Here is a 16,560-nt window from a genome sequence, read left to right as displayed (position 1 = left end):
TACCTGGATGGGGATTGGTCACTATGCATCAAAAGATCCCCACCTTTACCCCAATTTGTTTTCACACTACATGTACCCATCCAAACTTGCTCTAAAGCACAAACTGGGCTCTAGGATACACAACATCCAGTTGAGGACCACTGCTTTATGGTTCTCACTTCTAGAACTCCCATCTAGGAAAGGACCAATCCTAAGGGAATGATTACATTGTACCACATCCAAACAACACATCATAATAGAACCACGAAAAATGTTTACCAAACATTGTTAGGAACATGGAAAACACTTCTGTCATGTCAAGTGGAACTGAAAGAATATAAAGGACTCGGTACATATGTATTATCATCTTAATATTTAAGTATACCCATGTATAAGAAAAAAAGGAAAAATTTAGGCCTGTGTTAAGAGTAATCATCTTAGATGGTAAGATAAGTAGTTTTAATTTCTTTATAATTGCATGCATTTTCTAAATTTTCAAATTTGCTTATGGATCTTTATTAATAGGAGAATACTTTTTAAGAAATTAAGGAAAATATCTTTTCTAATAGTACATAACTTAGCAGAAATAATTTCAAATTTCCTTGAAGGTAAAAATTACCTACATATACCTAATGTAATACACTGAGGACAGAAGACATCACTTCTGTGGTATTCCTGCCAAAGTACATAATATCATTTCATAGAGAAACACCAGACTAATTCAAATTCTGGGCAGTTCTACAAAATAACTGACCCATACTCTTCCAAAATGTCAAAGTCATAAAAGATAAAGGAAGACTAAGGAGCCATTCTATATTAAAGACAACTAAGGGCAATGCACATTCTGGGACTGCATCATGAACCAGACATTTTTTCTCTTTTGCTGAAAGGGCATTATTAGGACAACTGGTGAAATCTGAGTACTCTGTAGATTACATGATTTAGAGGATTAGATAACAGAATTGTAGATGTTAATGAGTTTGATAACTGCAGCATGTTCTTAGAAAATACATTTAAAGTGTTTCGGCATAAAAAGATAATTTTGTACCTCACTCTTAACTGTCAAAGAACAAAGGTTGTGTGTGTGTCTGTAAAGGAAGGGAAGGAGGGGGGTTATGATAAAGCAAATGTTAACATTTGAGGAATCTGGGTGGGGGTATATAGAAATCCTTTAAGTCTTGCAACTTTCTGTAAATCTGAAATTATTTTTTCTTAAAGATTTTATTTATTTATTTGACAGAGATCACAAGTAGGCAGAGAGGCGGCGGGGAGGGGTGAGGAAGGGGAGAAGCAGGCTCCCCGCTGAGCAGAGAGCCCGATGTGGGGCTCGATCCCAGGACCCTGAGATCATGACCTGAGCTGAAGGCAGAGACTTTAACCTACTGAGCCACCCAGGTGCCCAAATCTGAATTTTTTTTTTTTTTTTAAGATTTTACTCACTTTATTTGACAGAGAGAGAGATCACAAGCAGGCAGAGAGGCAGGCAGAGAGAGAGAGAGAGAGGAGGAAGCAGGCTCCCTGCTGAGCAGAGAGCCCTATGTGGGGCTCGATCCCAGGACCCCGAGATCATGACCTGAGCCGAAGGCAGAGGCTTTAACCCACTGAGCCACCCAGGCGCCCCTGAAATTATTTTTAAAGAAAAAAGAAAAATTCCTCCATGATCCCATATCCCACCCTACCCCTACCCTTACATACATGTATGATTTTACTTAATAGGCACCGTTTTGTGTTAACTTATACTCATCCTTTTTAAAGACTCATAGTTTTGCCACTTAAAAAAGCTGGAAACATGAGTTTGTGTTTCTGAGCTATAATTTCCTTATTTCCACGGAATAAATCCCTTAAGTGAGGGGAAAAAAAAGTACACATATGCTTCCCCAAATAAGTAGCTATGATCCAGAAGGCTTTTTGTAGGCAAGCACACTATGGCCATTACACAGCAAAATTGAAGTAATCACCAAAAATAGCAATTAAGCCTTTCTCTTCCCTCACCCTCCAACATGGTGGCAGATACACCATCTTGATGTTCTGAATATGTAACTTCTAGGGAACAGATGTGTGTAAGTCACCACCTACTTCAGCCCTCCCAGACTGAGCTACTCCGTTGGACTTCTGCAATGGGGTGGTGAGGGGGGAGGCGATTAATGAACATGGTTTTACAAAGCCAATCTTTGGTTAAAACTTGTAGCCACGGGACGCCTGGGTGACTCAGTTGGTTGGACGACTGCCTTCGGCTCAGGTCATGATCCCGGAGTCCTGGGATCGAGTCCCGCATCGGGCTCCCAGCTCCACGGGGAGTCTGCTTCTCTCTCTGACCTTCTCCTCGCTCATGTTCTCTCTCACTGTCTCTCTCTCAAATAAATAAATAAAATCTTAAAAAAAAAAAAAAAGATTATTTATTAAAAAAAACTTGTAGCCAGGATCCCAAATGGAATTAGTAGTCAAGAAGTTGAAAGACTTTGGGAATAATGGCTCCCTTGACATTAAACTATTGACAGCTAATAGTGTCAACATACACTGTTCTGGTCAACATATACTGTTCTGGTCTCCCTTAGCCTCTTTTACCTATTTTCCTTTAATTTTGATTCACAAGTTGTTTGTTTAATCTAAACTCAGTGTTGTGTGAATTATTAAACAAAAAGTTTAGGCAGCAAGCAGTACCAAGCAGAAGACACTGAGAATGGCTCTCTGTGTACATGTAGGCACAGGTGCAAAGCTGCCCCATCACTCAGGAGTGGTGTCCAGCAGCACCTGCCTGAGACCACCTTCAGGTTCAGAGCACTTTCTAGAGGAAGGTACGGGAGCCAGAAAACACTGCATCAGTTTTCCTTAAAACGTCATCCTGATAGCCAATTGACCTAACCATGGGGCCAGGAACTCGTTTAAACCTGTTAGTAGTCTAAATTAGTAATGTTAAATCAAAACCATAATTATATCCCTAGCCTAAACTGCAAAAGAAAATTCAACCAGTTTAACAGACTCCTGTGTAGTTTTTTACAGGAGTACTTTATGTAGTTACTAATAAATAATTCATTTTTCACCATACAATCATTTCCCTCATGCATCACCTAAAGTAACTGCCAACTTCCATTGGCAAAATACTCCCAGGACTGGCACCAAGAAAAGGCGGCAAAGGCTAGCAGTTCTCCTAAAACCCTCTGGCTGCCCCCATTCTCCTGGTCGAGGTCTGCCATACGTACTTTTCATCTGTAAACTTCTCAGGTGTAAAGTCCGCCTGTCTCTCGGTTTCATAGGGTCGATACTCTCTGTAGGATCTTCGCTCTGCTCGGTCAAGTGTCACCTCTGTCCCCCGGCTGTCATTCCATCCCTGTTGCTCCCCTCTTCTGGGAGCTCGCTTCTGGCCTGCCAGGGACAAATCAGAAGGGAGAGCTAGGACACCAGGTCCACAACAGCACATTTACAGGGAGTTTTAAATTCCACTTTTCTGGAAGTCAAAGTCATAGGAAAATCTGGGAATTTCAGAAACACTCAGAGAAGAAAAAAGTTGTGGATACTGTCAGAGTCAACTACAGCTGACCCCTGAGCAACCCAGATTTGAAATGCGTGGGCCCACACATGCATGGATTTTTTTTTTTTTAAGATTTTATTTATTTATTTGACAGAGAGAAATCACAAGTAGATGGAGAGGCAGGCAGAGAGAGAGAGGGAAGCAGGCTCCCTGCTGAGCAGAGAGCCCGATGTGGGACTCAATCCCAGGACCCTGAGATCATGACCTGAGCCGAAGGCAGAGGCTTAACCCACTGAGCCACCCAGGCGCCCCTGGATTTTTTTTTTTTTAAGATACAGTACAGTAGTGTCAATATATTGTCTTCTCTAGCTTATCTGCTGTAAGAATACAATATGTAACACATACACAAAATACACGCTAATTGACTATTACTGGTAAGGCTTCCAGTCAACCGTAGGCTATTAGCAGTTCAGGTTTTGGAAAGTCAAAAATTTTATGTGGATTTTCAACTGAACAGCTGGTTGGTGCTCCTAGTCCCCACCCCATTGCTCAAGGGTCAACTGTACTTGTGAATAAAACTTTTAAGACACTTATGTTCTCCTCCTCTTCTGTCCTAGGAAATATAAACTATACCAACTAACCTATAATTATCTGACAAAGTATGACAGCTCTAGATATACACGTTTGCCAAATTAACTACTTTTGACAAAAGCAACTTTATTAAAACATGGTAGATAAGCTCCACAGAGAAAGCTCCATAGGATAAACACTGTATTTCAGATTGTACTTTAGTTAAATTGTGGTTTATCAGTGGCTACTAAGGTTTTCATTTTCAAATAGTCATACTGCTATTATCTTCACCTGAAAACAGATTTTCCTGCTCTCCTGCTTTTTGGGGGGGTTTTATGCATTTATGATCTTACAATATAAGGCCAAACTGCTATTTGCCAACTCATACAAGGATCAGTTGGCACTCAAAGGGACATTCTCTGCATCATTTGCAGAGAAGCTGCATTTAGCCAGGGCCATGAAAGGCTTCAGACTCTCCCTCTCTCTCACTTTACTTCTCTCTAGTTTTGTTGCTTTAAAAATTCTTAGATTCTATGTCTGAAGGCAGCTAATACTTGGTAAATATACTGTGAAGAACTTTGTCACTTCTTAATCCATCTCCCAAAAAATGTATTTATTTTTCTTTATATACATTTAAGAGGTCTCCATCTCAAACAAGATGTACTATTTTTATTATAGTAGCTTCGATTTTCCTTGGTATAACTTGCCCTTCACATTAGTTGTATAGCTATAAAAATATTAAGTGTATTTGAGTTAATGGGTATTTTTTAAACTCCTAGATTCCTCTTACTTAGCTAACACATGACTCTTAAGGAATATACATTTATACATATTGTTTTCCTACTGAATATTTCCTATCTGAACTTTTAATTGGGCACATGTAAATGTTAACATAGATCCAATACCTTAGTGATCACATTTTAAAGCAAAAATCAAGTCTGTAACACCACTAGCATAAAATTGTGCCATTTATTACTTGTTAGTTAGCCTAAACTATTTTTTTTCAAATGTGAAAAGTTAAATAACAAATCTAAGTTCAATCTTAAGTTAATGTCCCATAACTAGAGATGCTTAAATCCGATTTGCATCCTTTAATTGTGACATCAGTCACAATCTGAGCTTATGACATGTTTGGGACATGGGAAAGATGCTGTCATAAATAGTTCGTTATGCTTCTCCTGCAGAAACAAAACAGAGACTAATACTTGTCCCAGGAGTATGCAAAGCCAAATCTGAGGGCATGCATATTACTAATAGAGATCAAATTTGAAACATTAGATAGAAAATGTTATTATGAAAGTTAATTATCTAGCAAGTTGAAAACTACAATAGATTCTAACATAACAGCAATCAGCTAATATGTCAACAGCAACAATACTTTTCAATACTTTTCCCTCAATGTAAAAAGTTATTTTATTTTATTTTATTTAAAGATTTTATTTATTTATTTGACAGGCAGAGATTACAAATAGGCAGAGAGGCAGGCAGAGAGAGAGAGGAGGAAGCAGGCTCCCCACTGAGAGAGCACGACATGGGGCTCGATCCCAGGACCCTGGGATCATGACCTGAGCCGAAGGCAGAGGCTTTAACCCACTGAACCACCCACGTGCCCCTAAAAAGTTATTTTAATGCAGCTTCAAATTTCCTATTTATAACCTATTTTTAAAAATCTTAGTATTTCTACTCAACTACATAATTATTTAGGAGCTTATAACACCTTTTTGCTTCCTCAAGGTTATTTAAAATTGTATCACTTAAATTTGGAATTCACCATTCAAAATGTAAAATGACATTTACTTCATCCTATTTATTAAAACTTCTTCCAAGGTTTTGGTGTACAAATTAAAAACCATTAAATATAACTGTATACTTATTAGAATAATTATAAATACACTGCAAACACTTCATTCCCTCTCCAAAACCCAAACAAAGATAAAAGGGGAACAGTTTTTTCCCCACAATTTAGTGCTAAGAGATCAAGACAGCAACTGAACCTAGTTTGTGTCTGTGCTGGGTCAGCAGCTCTGAGCAGATAATGCGAACACTGAATTTCTCTAGCCCTTTCCAATAAAAGGCTGGCACATGCTGTCTGATCACTAATCTAAACCCAAGCCCATACAAAGATTTCCTACAAAATAAAGTTGAGCTTCGACTCAAAGACAATAGTTCTAAAAGGTTAGGAAAAGCAAAGCTGATATAGCCTCTCTGGATTTCAAGAATGAATTTATCAAACAAGGCTCACCCAAGGGTCAATATATGTTGTTACAAGGTGAAGGGCATTAAAAACCTGTTTCTATGGGAAAATCTTACAGTTTACATATCCACATCCAAAAATGTTTCCAATATATGTCAAACATGTTTTGGCTTTGATTCCTGTCCACAATGAGCATTCACTTATAATATTCTAACTAAATTAAAAATTTTGAATGTTAGAAATGAGGACTACAAAATCTTGAGAGTAGCCCTGCACAAATTCAGTAGAGTAACTACATGAATGGAAATTAATGAGCTGTTTACTCCTGAAAAAACATGTCTGAGAAAGAACTGACAAATGACAAAATTTCCATTCTAACTACAAAATTAACTAAAGATCTTTAATATAGATCTCAAAGGCCAGATCATCTGGATCATGAACTATTGACAGAAAAAAAATTATAAACCCATTAGATCACAATGCAAAGTGAAAGCAGGTCGCAACTCAGTTTATATGTCATTTAAATTTAGGGGGAAAAAAAAGAAATAGCTCTATATAAATACAAGGTGTTAACAAGTAAAAAAAAATAGGAGATTTTTACATCATACACTCAGAATTGTCCAAAATTCTTATACTAAAAAGTCATTTTTAATATTAAAAAGGTTAGGGGCGCCCGGGTGGCTCAGTTGGTTAAGCGGCTGCCTTCAGCTGAGGTTGTGATTCCGGGGTCCTGGGATCGAGCCCCGCATCGGGCTCTCAGCAGAGATACTGCTTCTCTCTCTCCCCCTCTCCCTGCCACTCTGCTTACTTGTGCTCTCTCTCTAGCTGTCAAATAAACAAATAAAATATTTAAAAAAGAAAAATATTAAAAAGGTTAAAAAGCAATATAGTAACAGCACTGAATGTAGTTTCATACCAAAGGATAAAATACATTATTTTCATTTGTTAAAAAGTAAAGGGAGAAGAAAAACCTTAGCCTCCCGCAGTTCTTTCATTACTATATTTATCTAAATAGATTTATGAGAAAAAGGAAAACACAACACAAAATGTTGTTGTATCTCATCTCAATTCACCATTTAAACAGGCTTGTAAACCTACTGGCCTACCAGCATGGGGTTTTCAGAAATCCAGTAGCATTTAAAATAATTTTCAACATCTTTATTATAGTGACTTTTCTCAATCTCCAGTGATATGTCAGACTGAAGTTTTCACAGCTAAAGGTAAACATTACCCAGCTATAGGAGTCAAAGACCCAACACTTGATCCAGGAGTTGTAATCTCAGGGATGGGAAGTACAGTTGTAACCAAGCAATAACAGGCCAGTAAAGCCCAGTTGAATACATTGCCAAACACTGTCTGGAGTGATGGAACAACACATCTTAATCTTTAAACACTCCTTTTAAGCAAACCTTAGGAACATGGCCTTATTTTAGGAAAACATTAAACACAGATGGAGTCCTGCAGACTATGAACTGATGCAGTTCAGGTGATAAGAGACTCTTAAGTTCCTCCCTGACTAGATGATGACAGTGGTATCTGGCTAAACAGGGTGTGGGGAACTTTGAATATTCTTGTTGAAAAGGTTGAAGGTTAAAAACGCTTTTCTTAAAGCAGTCCGAGTTAATGACAAGTTACACATCCCAGCGACACTACATGCTGTATTGAGAAATGATGCGGGCTGGCTGCAGGAAGCCACCATAAGGGGATGGGATGTACGGTGATGGGGTGAAAGTACGGAGCCTGCAAAGAGCCGGGGACCCCGCGTCCGCCCCCACCGCATTCTGCTCGCGGCCCTGACGTCACAGCCCGCCCCCGCGGTCACCCAGGCAGGCCTTCGCTCCATCACAGAAGCCCGAGCCCCGAGCCCCGAGCCCCCGCGATTCTTCACACACCCTGGGCTCTAGCCACCACCCCCTGCGGCCGGGCGCGCCCTCCTTCCTCACCCTCTTTAAGAGGGGTTCTTTTTCCTTCTCCCCAGCGCGCTTCTCTTTTTTTCTCCGGACCCGAACCTTGCTGGAGGATGGAGCCGGTCCCTGCTAGCTCTAGATTTGAGCTCGGCGGGGTAGCGACCCCAGTTATCCACGCCACACACACCCCCCGGCAGGTTCCCTCAACTTTGCCCAACTTGTAAAGGCTCAGTTCCAGGATGCTGAGACCCTTACTCCACGACCGCACTCCCCCTCAACCCCACAAGGGGCCGGGAAAGGCCAAAAGGGAAGTGACCCCCCCCCGTCCTCTTTCCTACCTTCCCCTGCCACAAGGACCCTTAACTTAACCCACGTCTTCCCAGAGGCCCCTTCCGTTTCTGGATCAGGACCCCCTGACCCCAGTCTCGCAGTGGGGGGTCGAGAAGTGGCGGAGGAGGGGTGACCTCCGTGACCCCATTCTCCTTCCCCTCCTGCCCACCTCGCCTACCCGGGGGTGCCCAGGTGCCGGGCGGGGCGCGCGTACCGGGTGGCAGCGGGCCGCTCCCAGGGCTGTCCTGCTGCTGCGCGCCGGGGGCTGGGAGGCTCTTGCGCTCCTTCTGGGACTCCCTTCGGCCGCCGCCCGCGCCAGGTCTGTGGCCCGAGGCCCCGGCCGGACTCCTGCCGCCGCGGTTCCCGGCCGCCGCCGCCTCATCGCGCCTCTTGCGCTGCAGCTGCTGCTGGCGCCGGTGCTCAGCCTCGCGCAGGATGTCGAACGGGTCCGACTCGTCGTCCAGCAGCTGGTGGAAGCGGTTGGCCACGACGCAGCCGAAAGTCTCCTGCATCGCGGCGCTTGCGGCGGCCGCGGCCACGGGGCTCCCCAGAGCGCCCTTCATGCCCCGCGGCCACTGCGGGCCCGCCGCTGGCAGCCCACGCGAGCGAGTCTCAGCAAAGCCGGCGGCGAGAACCCATCCTGCCCGCCGCTGCCGCCCTCCCTGCCCTGCCCGGTCTCGTCCCTCGCGGCGCCCGCCCCCGCGCCGCCGCCGCCGCCTCTGCCCGCCCAGGCGCCACCTGACAGCCAATCAGCGCATACGGACACGCCCTCTTTCCTAGCCGGCATCCCTGGAAAGCCAATCAACGGCGGGCTGCTGTCACGTCACGCGACCTCTATGCCCCTCCCCCCGACTCAGCAGAGAGGGGCGGGGCCCCAGGGGCGGAGCTACTGGGAGTAGCAAAAAGACTCTTAGTCTCCGCAGCTCGGCTGGGCGGGTGGGTCACGGCCATTATTTGTATTCTTTCTGGGAGTGGGTCTGTATTCATTATGGGCCACTCTTCTTTGAAGTTTATATATCCATCTAGCCATTCAACCATGTGTTGAATACTTATGTGCCAGACACTATGTCGTAAGAGAGATTAGCTCCGTGTTTTCGTGGATCTCTGTCTGTAGACAGAAAAGTGCCCTAAACGAAAGGCACAGACTTTTCGACGCGCCCGAGGCTAAGGGACCTGACCTAATTAGGAGTCCTAGAAAGACTTTTCCTCGGAAGTGAAGGTTTAACGGAGATACGAAGGATGAAGGGTAATAGGGGCAGGAGCCACCGCGAGTACGGATGTAGTGAGGTGGGATGGAGCACAACCCGGCACAACCCGTTGAGACTCAAGGAAACCATCGTAATTGAATTGCAAAGAAGTGGGGGAAGTCCCTTACTTTGGTCTTTATTCTGGGAGCAGTGAGAAGCAAATTTTAAGCGTAAACATGTATTCTAAAAGGCGAAAGACCCCCCAGGAGCAACGTGAAGGACTAGGCTGGAAGCAGGTCAGAATGGATGCAACGAGACCAAGCAAAAGATTGTTGCAGAACTCCAGGGAAGAGTTGATGCATGTGACTTGAATTAGAATAGTGACAGTGGAGATGGAGAGACCAGTAGGTTCAAGAGCTATTTTAGATAAGGGTGTTGAGGAAAAAGAAGAGGGTAGGATGACTCCTCTATTTCTGCCTTCTACAGCTGGAATGGTGGTGCATTCGAAACAAATAGAGCACAGGAAGAGACCTTTTTGATGAGAGTCATGAATTCATGGACATGTTGAGGTATTGTTTCATTTGTTTGTTTTGTTTCCAAACTCTGAGAGAGGACTCTGAACTGGACAGTCCTTCAGGAAGTTCTTCCTGGCACCTGGCTGCTTATCCCTCAGCCCTTCCTTTTCCTCTATTTTCCCAGAACCTGTATTTTGTTAGTGCATCAGGTGGCCATGTGGCCCAGGGGAAGCTGGGCGCCCTTCCAGCCTCCAACTTGATTAATCTTAAATCCTGCGCTGTAATTCCATTCTCCTGCCAGTGATTAGTATGGGAAAAGGCTCTTGGTGCAAATCTTCTCTGAGGGGAAGTATTCTGGAGGATTCCTGGGAACATTTTTCTTATATCTAAAAACGGATTGAGAAGGGATCTGCCATTTCCCACCTCTGTCCTTTGCTCCTTGTTATGTGAAGAGGACATAACACCTAGAGTCCCTTGTTGTGAAGATGAGAATGGCAGAGCAGAAGGATGGAGAAAACCTAATTCCTTGGTTATCCCACTGGAATAATGGAATAACTGGGAAACTCCCTGCCTCAGACTTTTTATGTAAGATGATAAACAACATTATTGTTTAATCTACTTGTGGTTGTATTTGTCTATTGATTTAAAAGCATCTCATATTTTCTATGTCAGTTGAGTCAAAGCATTTTGCTCAAGTGTGTAATCACCAGCTTTTGTTTTCCTTTAATAGCAAGTGGAAAAGGAACTTTTAACCCTGACTGCTGCGAGGAATGTATTTCACTCAATTCAATTTTTTGTCATTCCCAAGGAGGACAGGGATGATGCCCGTCATTCACTGCATTCTTAGTCATTGCAATTTATATTCCCAGTGCTTAGCATTGTAGGTAGTTGTACAGTAGGTCCTCAGTAAGTGTTGAATGACTGAAAATTTTAAGGTATTTGGTCATCTTTTTGGAGTCAGCAGAGGTTTATGATCAAAAGCTTATTCTTTTTACCCAAAAGAATTGAGAGCAGGTGTTCAAACAAAAACTTGTATGTGAATATTCATAGCAGTACTACTCACAATAGCCAAAAGGTGGGGACAACTCAAATACACTGTAGTGTACTGGGTAAACTTTTGGAGTCATTGGCCCTGTGGGTTGGGGTGGCCTGAGACAGGGATCCTGTGCCAAGGTGCTTGTTAAAGATGTTTGGGTCCCCATGAAGCCCTACTATACCCATGTTTACCAGGAGATTTGGGTAGGAATGAGGTTGATGGGTTTCATTGTTTATGAAATTAGGAGTGCTGATAAAAGAAGTAAAGCTTTGAAAGCTTCAAGTCCCACACCTGCTCATGGTCATCATAAACCAGTTTTACTTGAGAATACACATCAGATGGAATGCCAGTTTAACTGTAAATTTCAGCACGCTCTATTAAATGGGAACATGGAGCATTGTTGTATGCTTATAGACATGTTGTTTCCTTTGTGGCATGAATAAATGTAACTGCAATGTGCAAAAAAAAAAAAAGGCTACAGTAGTAAATTTTATGTATATCTTGCCATACTTTTTAAAGCATATATTTTGTTAGACCATAATTTGAATCCTGGCTCTAGCACTAATTCATTTGTGACCTTGGAAATATTCCTTATTTCTGTGCCTCGGTTTTCTCATCTGTAAAATGGCAAAAATAATGATGCCTACTTCAGGGGATTATTGTGAAAACTGGGACCGATAATGCCTAGGAGGTGTTCAGCACCATGCTTGGTGCAAAGTCAATCCTCAATAGAAGTCATTGTCAACATTATTAGTACCATCACCACCATTTCAAATCAGAATTAAGACTAGGTATAGTCATAATAAGACCTCATTATTATGAGGTGGCCAAGGATTCTTTATGCACCATCACCACACACTCTAGAGACCATACTTTGAGAAGCACTGCTTCAAGCCGGAGTTGTGCCTGGCATCTTTAAGCTGCCCAGCACCAAGCAACAACCCAGAAACCATTACCACTTGAGAGGGCGCCTGGCATCTTCCTACTGGACATCTGGAGAGAGCCCACTGGCCCATTTCCTTTCCAACATAGTCAACCACAGCAAGTTCTTAAGGCATGCCCTGTGAGCGCTGCATCCTCATTTCCAAATCGTAACTGCCCAGAACAGTTTTAAGTCAACCAATCCCAGGTGCTTCAGGTTTAAGAACACATTTAGAACCCCTGAAATAGAGATGAGTAGCCTCTAGCTGGTTTTAGCTGGCCATGCGTTTCCTCTGGGGCTCTTGATGACCAGAGTATTTACTGAGTGTAACAGATTGAGCAATGTCACATTTTTTCAGACTTGTTCTGCTGGGAGATCGCATCCTTAAATGCATTCCTGAAATACAACCCTACCACATTAGCATGAATTATTTTAACGTTGTGTTTAATGTGGTCAGTTTAATAGACTGATGTTTTTAATAATCCAAGATATAAAAACCATCTTTAGTAATTATACTACCAAACAGAAAACACAACACACACACACACCCATAACTTAGAAAATAAAGCATACCATGCTTGCTTTGGCAGCACATATACTAGAAAATAAAGCATACCCAAAAAGCAGTGGGGAGTGGATGCTGAATAATCCCACCACCTTTTCCTTAGTAGTGATTTGTTGGCATCAGTGGAAATGCAGTAAAATTTAACTATTTACAAAACGTTAATTACCTTGGGTTACTTAACATACAAATTCCATTAGGAATAGTAAAATAAAATACACTACAATTCCAGATTGAGTTGAATTTCACAGAAAGGTCAGAGTTTAAAATCATGTTATTGTTTAAAAACATATTACTGTTAGTTATATGCAGGGAGAAATGTTTAGATGAGGACCAAGGCACAGGATCCAGTCAAGCTCTAAGGGGCTTGAATTTTTGTGAATCACCGATGAGTTGCATTCTATATACTCTGTTTTGCCAGTGAATTATTGATACCCCTTTGCCTCCCTTTTCTCTATAAAATTAGGATGATTATTATCAGTCCTATGTTCCTCATATGGTTAATGGGAAATAAAACAAAGAAGTAAATTTGAAAAGGTAAAAAAAATTATTTTATAATTGTTTCTACTTGCTTATATAATATATGGAACAACAAAAATGTTTTTCTTAGCTCTAAGAGGATCTCACATTTCTCGTGTCCGTTGAGTCCATTAAAGTTATAGTTCCTGATCTAGTTGTTACAAGATTGGTAAGTGAATTTAAATTCGGTTTCCCGCAGGAAATGAATAAAGCAAGTATGTAGTCTTGAAGTTAGGGGTTGTAGAACCATAAACCAATCATAATCAGGATGTGGCAAGAGAATGTTTTGCAAGTCAAAGTCCATTCATGGTGACCAGATACAGAATATTTAAATCCAAAAAGGAGCTGTACCCAACCTACTAATATTTGGTATCATTGAGATTCTCCCCCGCTTTTTTTCTTATGGTGAGAGATTACTGGCTAGCACAGTTGTTTTTATCCTCAGACCACTGTGCTAATAGAACAGAATTTAATTCTATGTTCCTACTATTAAAATCTTGACCTTGGTTGAAACTTTAATCAAACCTAAATAAAATAATTTGGAATTCAGACCTTTTTAGTTCCACATTTATTCAGGAATTCCAGAATTGAAAATCTGGCCTATCTTTGGTCATGTGTAACACCTTTGAGCCGGTGGCTATAGTAAAGGGTATTGAATTCTCTGATCAGCCAACCTTGGGTCACCAGGCCAAGCTGGAGTCTGATTGTAGTCAGTCCCCAAATGCTGGGACAGAGTGAATGCGGATGGTTCCCAAGTAAAATACGGTTTCCAATATTTGCATATGAGAATAGATGCTGGCAGGAAATACACAGAATCCCCCACCAGTGATGACTGGCATGAGCATGTTATTGCCTCTTGTAGCATTGGACTCCTGTGCCCTGCATTATAATTCTTTCTTCTTCTATCTCCTCCGTAAGGCCAGAAACTATTTCTATCTCATTTCCATATCCCTTCTTTCTGGCCTCATCTTCAGCGCCTGGAGAGGTGCCCTTCATTCAGGAAATATTTGTCGTGTGAATGAATGAGTTTCTGGTTTGTATGCCCATGCTCCTGCCAAATAATTTTGCACGTGTTTAAAATAAAAATGGAACAAATTAATTAATGTGTGAAAATGAATTAACATGTGCTACATGATCTAATGGATGTGATACTGTTTCTGAAAGATTCGTTATTCTACACATTCACTAATAATCATAGCAGAATTTTATGTAATGTTTGCTAGGTGCTGGCCTTCATTCTAGTTCTGTTCGTTTAACCCTTACAACAACCTGAAGAGGTAGATGCTTCTACTGCCCCCATCTTATAGTAAGAGAAGTGCCTCAGTAAGTGGGATATGATTTGGGATATGAACGCAGGCTGTCTGGCACTTCTAATCATTATGCTTTCCCACTAAGTAGTGAGCTAAATGCTGATGTATGAGCAGAACATGGTTTCTCTTCTTAAGAAGCTATCTGAGCAGAGGGCAGACATTATGTGCCCATAATCCCTAAAGAGGAGCTGAGCGGAGATCCATAATTATATCACCAATAGAAATTATGTGGCGGAGTATCCGGAGAGGCTCTAGTGGGAGAAATGGTTTACTTAGGGAACCCCCCCACTATCATTTTGTGGGGTGAAAGCTGTATTGTGTCCATGCTAAGGTTGAGTTGACTAAGATGTTGAAAAAGGGCTGCTTTTCTGCTTAAATTGTATTTCAAAAATGTATTTAAAAATAAGCTAAGTCTTCCCTCTCTATGGATGGTCTATGGACCCGCACCAGCACATCTTGTTAGAAACTCAGGAACTTGTTAGAAACGCACAATCTCAAGTCTACCTCAGAGCTACTGAATCAGAATCTGCACTTTACAACGACGCTAAAAGATGTCTGTGCACAGAAAATTTGAGAAGCACCCAGCTAAAGCAAAAATACAAAACCAGCAGCTGGATCCATCAGGATCATCTCATGGAAACCTGGTTGTCCTTTGTTGCTGACATAGCTTAGCCTTATCTAGCTGCTGGTATGTTTGAGGTGCTCAGCCTGGTAAAGCAGCTTACAATGAAGAAGAGCCTACCCCCCAAGGAAGGACAGAAATCCTGCACCAGCATGGGCTCAGACCATCTCCTCCAATGAAAAGTCCCTGGTCATATAACCTTCAATGAATTTAACACCATAACACAACGTTAAGGGGAATTAATTGGGAAAGGTTCCAAAAAGGAAAGAATTTTAGACCAGGTTTGCCCTATGTCCATCCATGTTTTTGCAAATGGCAAGGTCTCATTCTTTTGTTTGGTTTTTTTTTTTTGCTCTTTATAAAGTTACTCTCCATCACAGCTTAATTCTCTATATTTAGTCTCCTATTTAAATGACTGTGTGCTCCTGTTTTTTTTATTGGACTCAGACTTATATATAAAGCATCAGCACACAATAGAATATATTGTGGCCATTAAAATGATATAGATGTATTAACTGTGTCATTCTTTTCCCTGCCAGAAAGTATTGGTCATTGCTTTTTCTGTGTATAATACTTTTTACCACCATGTGTTAGAGACTTTCTGTTTGGTTATGTAACCAAAGTAAGCACACCTAACAATGATGTGGGGTGGGAAGGTCCCTAAAGATGGATCTCAATGCACTACAATCCCATGCTACTTGTGTACTTGTGCAATCCTCGCCTTCATTAAATCTGGACTGGCTGTCAATCTGCTGACTAATAGAATGTAGTGGAGATCATGCTGGGTCAGTTCTGGGCCCAGCCTTCAGAAGGAATGACAGCTTCCATTGCCTTCTGGAACCTACCTGTCATGTTGTGAGGAAGGCCAAGCAGCCATGTGGAAAGCCCAAATAGAGAGAAGCCCAACACTGTCTGTGGGAAGGAGAAAGACTCAGCTATCCCTGCATCACTGGCAAGCTTCCAGATGACTATAACCTCCCCTACCATGTGAGGCAACTGCTGGAGAAACACCAAGAGGACCAGCAGAATTGCCCAGTTGAGTTAGGTTAACCCACAGAATCACAAGGTTAAATAATATGGCTGCTGTTTTAAGTCACTGAGGTTTGGGTTTGGAGGTCATTAGACTGTGAGGTCTAGAACACAAAGCATTAAATATCCTGGATATTTCCATAGTATAAAAAAAATATATGAGGAAAGCAAACAGACATTCTGAGTAGGAAGTGTGGTTTCTGTAACACGAAGGACAATTTAGCTTATCAAATGCCCAGTGAAAAGTGCATCTCTTCTGACTGTTTTCCCTAGCCAACTAAATTTTTCAAGAGCCCCATGCTATAAGTAGCTTTAGTCCTTTAGATAAAAAAACAAATTACTTTTTAAAAAAAAGACAAAAGATAGTGTCTACGTGGTGAAGCTAGGAAGGTAAAAATAAATGAAGAAA

General features: G+C 41.8%; 1 protein-coding gene across 2 annotated transcripts in view; it reads right to left on the bottom strand.

The window, feature by feature from the left end:
* Window positions 1-9,131, bottom strand: part of HABP4 (hyaluronan binding protein 4) — a 42,877-nt gene extending 33,746 nt beyond the window's left edge. The window contains exons 1-2 of one of the 2 annotated variants that reach the window (XM_004777406.3): window positions 8,628-9,131; window positions 3,180-3,342 (exon numbers count right to left, since the gene is read on the bottom strand). In XM_004777406.3, coding sequence (XP_004777463.2) covers window positions 3,180-3,342; window positions 8,628-9,012 — 548 coding nt within the window. In that variant the 5' untranslated portion in view covers window positions 9,013-9,131. The remainder of the gene's footprint in view (window positions 1-3,179; window positions 3,343-8,627) is intronic. The other variant, XM_004777407.3, reaches the window with a different exon arrangement.
* Between the last annotated feature and the right edge of the window lie 7,429 nt (window positions 9,132-16,560).

The sequence above is a fragment of the Mustela putorius genome, unplaced genomic scaffold (assembly GCF_011764305.1).
Source record: "Mustela putorius furo isolate JIRA1106 unplaced genomic scaffold, ASM1176430v1.1 tig00000876_pilon_pilon_pilon, whole genome shotgun sequence".
Taxonomy (NCBI): Eukaryota; Metazoa; Chordata; class Mammalia; order Carnivora; family Mustelidae; genus Mustela; species Mustela putorius.
The sequence above is the reverse complement of the archived record's forward strand: the minus strand, read 5'-3'. Positions and strand labels throughout refer to the sequence as shown.